This window comes from Capsicum annuum, chromosome 8 (genome assembly GCF_002878395.1).
Source record: "Capsicum annuum cultivar UCD-10X-F1 chromosome 8, UCD10Xv1.1, whole genome shotgun sequence".
In the NCBI taxonomy this organism is placed as follows: Eukaryota; Viridiplantae; Streptophyta; class Magnoliopsida; order Solanales; family Solanaceae; genus Capsicum; species Capsicum annuum.
In genome coordinates this window covers 35,788,193-35,797,526 of record NC_061118.1, presented here as the reverse complement: position 1 = coordinate 35,797,526, position 9,334 = coordinate 35,788,193, and the positions used below count along the sequence as shown (strand labels likewise).

Genomic DNA, 9,334 nt, shown 5'->3' with positions numbered 1-9,334 from the left:
AATTTTGATAGCAACTACTACTAATATTTAACCGACAGAATGATAATATTGTACAAGTTAATCATGTACTTATTTTTTCCCATTTTTGTTTGAGGCAAAAGTTTGACAAATTTTCCTTTCATTTATGATGATGGTTGATGATTTTCTTAACGTGAAAATAGAATTTCCACATGAAATCTTGTTTCTCACGCTCTTTGAAAGAGCTGAAACAAAATCCTTTATTTCTGAAAAAGCTACCACATAAAATGACAAAATAGATGATATAATGTTCAAAATTGGATTAAAATAATACTCTCCCTAAAACCCCACATATATTTTTTTTCTCCATGTCGTGATACTTGTATTAATTTAAAAATATACAGGGAGTAATAGATATTTGATATAATATCAAACTTTATCACTCCTAAGAAATAACAAATGTTTAAAAACTAAAATTTTTAATCTTAATTTACGTGACATGCCTTTCATTATATGTCATGTTTTTCTTATGCAGAAATTGTTTATAACCATATTGCTATATCTATCCATCAAAAATTTTGAAAAGAAATTCTTATTTTTTTAAAAAAAAAAAATCGTGTCTAACTCTTGTCACATGCATTGAAACTGAGGGAGTAATATACTTTTATGTTTTTTTGGTTGGAATATATGGTTTCATCTTAAATAGAGGGCAATTTATATAAAATTTTACTTTTAACCAAACTGCTAACGCCCACACCTCAAGCATAGGGGCATAGAGGTAATTTTATCTCAGAGTGTTTTAAGGTTCACATCATCTACCCCTTTAACAGAAAACGACTGCAAGCAACCTGTGGTCTACCTGTATATACATATCCCTCTCACATTAATATATAAATCCAATTAATTAATTAAACAATAAAAATCATATACACTCTACAATATTTATTGTTATTTATAGTTATATTAAATAAATATCTTAATATAAAACATAATTTTTAAATTACTGAATTTAATCAAATTTGAAATGAGAAATTTTGCTCAGGTTCAGAGTTAAGTAGAGTTGAGGGGTTTATTCGAACCTTATTCCTTAAAAAATTATATGATTATCTTTACATCGTTAGAATTAACTTTTACTTTCATATTATAAAGAGTCGTTTAGTGTGAAGTGTAACAGATAAATAATTTTAAAATAAATAAAATATTAATTTATCTCATGTTTAGTGTGAGGTATTAATTAATTAGTATCAAAATTATTATCTCATCATTTACATCATAATGATTAAATAAATTATTTCATATATATAATGGATAACTAATTTCGAAATAATTAATTTTAAAATTAATTATTTTAAAATAACTTTTTCCTAACAAAATGATCCCTAAATGTTGAACTCTTAACTTATTTTTATGTGTTTAACTGTTCATGATCCGCAGTGAAAATCCTGATTCGCTGCTTCTTAGGACCACCATATATAATAATATAAATAACATTTCATATAATACTTTCTCCATTTCAAAATAAATAAATTGTTGGAATATTTATTAATATTTTAAAATAAGTGAATCGTTTATTTTTTATCAAAATTATTCTTATGATTTGACAAGTAAAAGAGATTTCAAGGGTAAAAATAAAAATTATGTTAAATTTATGTATTTAATATTTTTTTTTTAATTTGTATATCAAAATTTAATAATTTATTTATTTCGAAATGGAGGAAGTAATATATTAAAAAACTATGTCTGTCCGTCTATAAAATGAGATATCACGCGCAAACACCGACTCAAAAGTGCTTTTGTTTTTGGCATTTGCTTCTCTTTCTCCACATCTTCCTCTTTTCTCCATTTGCCTTTCAAACTGAAAAAAAAAAAAATCAAGAAAAAACATAAGAAATACTTACTCACTAGGTGAAACAAAATGGTGGATCTTCAAAAAGTATGCTCTATGTGTGGTGATGTTGGCTTCCCGGAAAAGCTCTTCCGCTGCTCCAAGTGCCGCCATCGCTACCAACACTCGTAAGTTATACCGTTACAATTTTTAGTTTGTGAATTCTGAATCATAATTATTATTTTTACTTATCGAGTTATGAAATAGGATTTGAGCCAAAGTTATTGAGTTCTATCGAATCTACTTATACACATTCATTTCAATTCACACCTATATATCATCCAAACATCTTTCTTTCTTTCTTTTTTTTTTGAGATTTTTTTTTTTTTCATATACATGATGAAGTAGTAGTAGTGGTAGTTTTTGTTGGAAAACTTTAGTCCACAGTTTGGGTTGGTCTTTTTGGTCAAGCTTTTAATTAGTGTCTTTTTGACTGATTTTCTGTCCGTATATATTATTACTCCATCTATGATCTACTATCTTTTTATTTTACCTTTTTTTACTTGTTTGTGGCAAACCAAACATGACATTCATCCACCCACCTCCACCATGTACACATACACTATCAGAGGGAACAAACATCCTACCAACAATTTCCCATCTTCTATAGAGATTTAATTTTAATTAATATATCATATGATGATAATCATATGTTATATAGTATCTTATTAGGTCATATGGTATATGTTTCTATGAATCGTTTGGTCATATATATATCAGAAATTTACATATTACCAGAAAAGATATATAAGTACTTCTAGCTAGTACTATAGCACTTCTTTATATCTCTGTTAATTTTGTATATATGATAATACAGTACGAGATAAGCTTAAAGTGAGTAAAACGAAAGCCTTTCGAGGATTACGTTTAAAGCTACAATTCAAGTCATTATCATTTATCATGGAAGTGAGAATTCATATAGCCGATCCCGTTGACTTGAAATTGAATGATCAAACATTATCTTTGTGGTATATATCATGATTATCGCGAGTTATTTGATGTAGACCATGCATGTGTTATGTTGTAACCTTTTCTTTAATGAATTTATTGCAAGACAACTGATTCATTTGAACTCAGTAGTTATTTAAATTTTATTTTTTTTTCCTGAATCATAAAATTTAAATTCTGAATCGACCTTGAACTGATATAGGTATTGTAGCAACTACTATAGTGAAATGTCAGAGGTAATAGAGGTGTGTGATTGGTGTCAAAGTGAAGAAAGAAGCATTAACAGCTCAAGGCGCGGAAGTTCATCCAGAAAATCACCCGTAGAAGGCATCATCATGAGTAGCAGCAGATCAGAATATCCAGGTGGTGATCATAAAATCAAACACCAAAACCATGATCATCATAGGGAAGATCAATCAACGGCTCATGATCAAAAACCAAAGAATAATCATGGTGGTGCACCTTCTCCTCGTACACCCACTCGTAGGTACAAGCTTCTTAAGGATGTCATGTGTTAGAGAGGAGTTCGTTCTCGATCAGGTGGTTAACTATAATGTTAATATTATAGTAAGTATTATCTTTCTTATGGATAATTGTAAGTGTTTTTTCTTTTTTTTTTTCTTTTTTTCTCTCTTTTGACTGGCAGAGTACTACTTTTGATCTGGCCTATGCTACCTAGCTAGGTGAATAAGTTCAATGGAGTTATGGAGCTTTCTCTACGTATGTACAAATTACTAACTAATAGATGATAATTATGGATTTTCCATATGCTGCTACCCTTCAGTTTTCTTATCTAGTTTCTAGTCTTACCACGAAAGATAGATGTAGCTTTGATGGTGCAGTGGATAAGGATTGTTTTTTATTTAATTCAAAGGTTTTAGTTTCGAGCTATAGGTATAAAAAAAATCTTCGATAGGGAGAGGTATACATCTCGAATGGGCTTTGTTTGTCTGGCACGAATTTAGATTAGTCGAAATCTAATGCGGGTGATAGTAGACGTTGAATGAAAAATAAAAGAAAATGTAACTACTTTTAAGTTTGTATAAAATATCTTTATTGATTGTTTTATCACTGGGGTCAAGATCTGCATGACATAATCGGGTAGAAATAACGATCGTTTTGTTTCATCTCATATTTTTTGAAAAATCATTGTCATGAAATATCAAATCACACGATAAAATTCTCGTGATAATGCCATGTGGACTTCTACCTTTGAAATTTAAAATTTCACAACTACTATATTTGGTCGAAAATAACATATGGAATCATTATGTAACAACATCTGGGGGTCACAAATTTCTTATACGTACATTTGTACAACAAGATATCGCAGTTCATGCGAGAAAATTAGCCATCTTGTTTCATCAAAAGATCAGATAAATCTACTTATATTCATCGAGCTAATTCAAAATTTAGACGATGTGTGAATCGGAAACATATATTAATTTTATTTCTATTTATCTGTTTTACTTCCCACCTAGCGTGTCACATTGAAACCCAACTAAATTCGAATTCGTGGGGGTAATCCCACATTGAGGGTAAAACCGACTCCATACCCAGAAAAACTCGAATCCGTGAGCTCTACACACTCCAACACAACCATGGTTGGTTATATGTACAAATTAAAGTTGGAGTAAAAATAGTGTATATATGACTTTCTGTATATATGCATCACCGTTATAGAGTAGGGATTATACTTTTTTGATATATATCTATATATAGTAGGGTTTCTATGGTAGGGGCTGGAGATTTTGTCTATATGTGAATTCACAACTTGATAGGTGTCTTTGGTAGGGGGGTGGGCGTGGGGGTGGGGCTAAAGTTGTACTTGTGCACTCTAATATTAGTTGAGTCACTTAAGGAGAATTGAATGCATCTTTGATTCCTTCTTCCATAAGAATTCGTAGTACCTAAAGCTGTGCTAACTATTTTCCAGGTTCATTGAAGCTATTTATGAGACATATGTAGCTCTATCTAAATTATTTATTACATTTTGAAAGATAAAATAAAAAATTTAGATCTATGTAAAAGGAAAAATAAAATTTCAGTATTGACTTGCTTTAATATGAGATTAAAGAAGATTAATATGATTAAAGTGACATTTATCTGCATTAATATTATGGGATGATTTTAAGAAGATCAGTATGAAATAAAGGGACATTTATCTGCTACCTAATCATGATTATCTGTTAATTAAGTTTATGTCTCGAACAATATAAGTACATAGCTGATAAAGCTTTGGTCAAACTGTTCATCTTTTTCTACTTTTGTGTAAACAGAACTTAAGGCTTAAGCTTGGATTACTTCTCTTGGACATATTATATGATGTACTAGTACTTTAGTTTAGATAAAGAAATTCACTCACTCTCAAAAATAAGAGATGTTTTTTTTACTAAATTATTTTTAATTTAATGTTAGCTATTTAATATAATTCTTTGATTATGTAAAAATTAACTTATTTAAGTAAGGATTTCTTTTAAAAAAACAAAATAAAATACTTTTTGTTAATTAAGTAAAAGATAATAAATGTAATATTTAAAGACATCATATAATTTGGACAGAAAAGAATATCAATCAAGCCATAATACTTCTAAGTTCTAACAGACAAATTAAAATGAAACCTCCTTTTTTATAGCGCATTTCAACAATTTCATGAAGTAAATATTACTTATCTTTTAAATGCCTAATTAAGTATTTGATAGATATCGTTATTCATTAAATCAAGGAAAGATGGGAGTAGCAATTTTTTGTCTATTCAGATTGTTTCAATTAAACTTCTCTTCTTGCAATCAATTTATTTGGCGATAAAGTCAGAAATTTTATTACAAATGTACAAAATTAAAAATATATAATTAAAAGGTAATATTAAGTTATTTACACCATATAGTTTTCTAGACGGATGATATTCAATTCGCCATCCTTCTACTTTGCCTATTCAATCTTCATGTGAACCTATCTATATTCATGACCAAGGTATCTCAACAAAGATAAATTGCAGTCTTCTAACTAAAAATTGGTCAATTTATTATATATAGTACTTATTCCGTCTCAAGATATATACTATCATTTTTATTAAAATTATTTATCTCAAAATACTTGAAGATTACAAACAACGTAACTCAAATACGACACACAAATTAAGTAATAAATACTTAATGAAGAGTAAAATATAGTCCAATATCCGTCCTAATCAATATTTTCTTAAACGATTGTGCAAATTAAATGAAAAACATGAAAATTAGTTTTAGATGTAGGGAATATATGATAAGATAGTATGTAGTTGTTGTGGGTGTCCAAGTGTCGTCTATTTTGCACTTTTCTTGGTTTGTAAACTATGAAAAAGGAAAAGCCACATGGTGTGAGATTGCTTGGCTTCACAAAATACCAACAACTTTTGATTAGTACAAGCTTGCAAGCAACACTGATTTGCATGCAAAAATATTATTCTAACTACTACTTCATTTCCCATCATGTACTACCATATTCTTAAAAATAAATACTACTAGTATTATTTAAGCTAGAAAAAAACATACTTGTATAACTCTTATATTAGAGTACTATATTGGAGCGAGGTATCCTTATGGTCCAGTCTTTTCTTGAACCCAGCACATAACGAAAGCTTCGATGCACCGAAATATTTTTAGTCAGCCAAATTATAGTTATATTTACACTTCCTTTCCTGCAGACAATTCTTTTTCTATCCATGCAGCACTGTCTCCAACGTGGTTTATCTTCTCTCTTTTCATGCTATATAAGCTTTCGTTTGTTGTTCCTATTTTTTAGTTTCTCCAAGTACGTGTCTTTTTTAACGCTTACTCGACTTCTTTTTGTTTATTTAATTGGAATTTGGAAACCTTACAATATGCAAATGTTAATTTGAATATATAGTTTATTCAACGTTACACTAATTAATAAGCACAGTGATGTTGACAAGCAAGTAGCATCATTAGACACATTTTCAAATTATGAGAATGGGGTCGTTGAGTCGAGGTTTTTTCCATAAATTACCTATCTATCTTCACTAGGTAGGGGCGAGGTTTACGTACACTCTACCCTTTTCATACACTACCTATGAGATTATACTGAATTTATTATTGTTGTTATTATGTAGTACTAATTAATTAAGTACATACAATGTCTAATCTATTTAGTAATTGGTCAACTGTTGTGAAGTATGATGAAAGCCTTTTTGTAAACTCTTATTCATTCTACATTTAAGCAAAACATGAACCCAAATATGAGATTCTTACTTATCATAGAGCTATATTGGTGTAACTCTATCTTCATCCTTAATCACATGTCATGATTTTGAATACTTGAAAATAAAATGAAAAAAAACTTGTTAAAAGAATTGTTCTCGTAAATTAAGTTGCTAATGCATAAATTTTAATTTAATTGAATCTCAATATAAATAGCGAATCGAACTGAGAAAAAAAAAAGTGAAGAAAATAGTACCTTCTTGAAGTTCTCTTTTCCTTATTCATGCCAAAAAGTTGCTGCTGAGTTCAACAAACCTTTTTATCGTTTAGTATCACCAACTTACCAACGGCCCACACATTCAGTGAAAATGCTTTTACCAGCAAAGGACGTGGTGCGTAGAGATGAAGCTTCTGCTCTTATAACTAGAGGTCTCATATTCAAATTTTAATAGAGATCACTATTCTTGAATGAACCCTACTCGACATGAATCTAAATTAGTCGGACTCTAATACAAATACTAGACACACACACCCCAAAAAAAGGAAAGTGCTTTTAACTCGTCACCGTAAGACTTTATTATAGTGGATAAGGATGGATATTGGTCATTGTGAAAAATATTTACATAAATAATATATTTAATAACTTATTCACAAAGTTTAAATAAATATTTTTATTCGATATAGGTATGTCTCGTGGATATAGCTAAATCCAACGGATCTTATACGCGAGTTGCGAATAAAGTGTCAAATGAACAAATTAGTAAACGACATATTTTTTCTGAAAAGAAAATTGTATTTTTAGAAAAATATAGAGGTAAATTTTTTTTATATACATTTTCTATAGAATTTGCAACTTTCTTCTTCCCAAATTTGCTCTTCCTTGCACATTTATTTTTTACACTTTTTTTCTTTTTTGCGAGGTTATCTAGTTTTTAAGGGTCAAATTTAAGTGTATAGGCAAAATATATGAATCATAATTTTGTTCAATTTTTTTAAAGGGTTGAAAATTTCAAGATGTTTAAATGGTGAATGAAAATTTGAAGGAATTTTTTTATTTTTTTTAAGGAAAGATGGTGAAAACGCGAGCCCATATAACTTTTAAGAAAAATGAAAAACAAAATTTAAAAGATTTTATGCGCTTAAATTTGGGAGAGTGACGGATTGTGATACATATCACTATTAAGTATAAGTTTTTCTCTGGCCATAAATAAAGTTAAAATGTCTATTTGATTGCAGCAGAAATAAAGTTGTTCTAAATGTATTGCATCATGAAATAACTTATATATAAAGTATTATGATTATAATATTACTAATTGACAATATAATAAAATCAATAATAGTTAAATTTGCTATCATGCATCAATTTTAAATTTTAAAAATGTGCAAAAATTATTCCATTACATATTAAGTTAAAACATCTTTCGATATTAGCTAGGTGGGTGACCTAAGTGCTATGAAATCAATCAAAATTTTGGAGCCTTATTATTCTGACACTTATTAGAATTCACTAGCAAAAATGTCAACTTTGGAAGATATTGATATTCTTAATGGGATCGTTTACTACAAGTGTCAAATGTCCGGGGTGGGACATTTTATAAGATTCAGTATTTATTTCCTTTTGTTAATGGAGTTAATAAAAACTATTTCATTAATTAATACATTAAATTAAATAAAATACAAGAAAATTACTATTCTCACTTCACACATAACAAATTCACTTTTTAATTATTAAAGGCAGTGCCTACGGCATCGTCACTCATGATGACCCATGAAGGACTTTTTATCATAAGCTTTTTAATATTTAATTCAATAATTATTTTAGATAATCTAGTATTGGTGAAAATTGCGGCGAATGCAATGGTGATGCTAACTATATTAGGAGTACTATATATTATATGTGTTCTTTATTAAAATAGATGGATTTGTAGTCAAGATTCTAAACATTCATGAGTTATTTTGATCTTCTTTTTGTCTAGGGAGATGAGAGATCACTTCTAAAAAGTTGAAAGTCAATCAGTGATTACAGATTTAAATTTTATGAGTTTGAGATATTATTGATTATTTAAGTTATTAAATTTAAAATAATAATTTGTTCTTATTTTTTCGCTGTTCAATTGTGATAAAAAAATATCTTTAACATGAAAGTTGAGTGATTTTACAACTGTTTAATTTTAACTTTTCATGTGTTAGTATATTTAAGGCCACAAGATTAACACATATTTTGATATATCATAAATATAGTTAATTGAAGATTATATGATTTAAAATTCTTCTTTACTTTTTAAAATTTTATGTTAAATTAATACGATAAAATATTGAAATGAAGAAATACATAATTTTTCAT

The 9,334-nt window shown here is 28.5% G+C and overlaps 1 protein-coding gene across 1 annotated transcript; it reads left to right on the top strand.

The window, feature by feature from the left end:
• Positions 1–1,736: 1,736 nt before the first annotated feature.
• Positions 1,737–3,557, top strand: LOC107857199. The gene is made up of 2 exons (XM_016702137.2): positions 1,737–1,971; positions 2,994–3,557. The coding sequence occupies exons 1-2, from the start codon at positions 1,874–1,876 to the stop codon at positions 3,307–3,309; spliced, it is 414 nt and encodes a 137-aa protein (XP_016557623.1). The 5' UTR covers positions 1,737–1,873; the 3' UTR covers positions 3,310–3,557.
• Positions 3,558–9,334: the final 5,777 nt, after the last annotated feature.

Bases quoted from the DNA above. Each gene is read 5' to 3' on its own strand.
- LOC107857199 (XM_016702137.2), top strand. From the start codon at position 1,874: ATGGTGGATCTTCAAAAAGTATGCTCTATGTGTGGTGATGTTGGCTTC. The intron at 1,972-2,993 runs GTAAGTTATACC...GAACTGATATAG, and splicing joins CGCCATCGCTACCAACACTC to GTATTGTAGCAACTACTATA.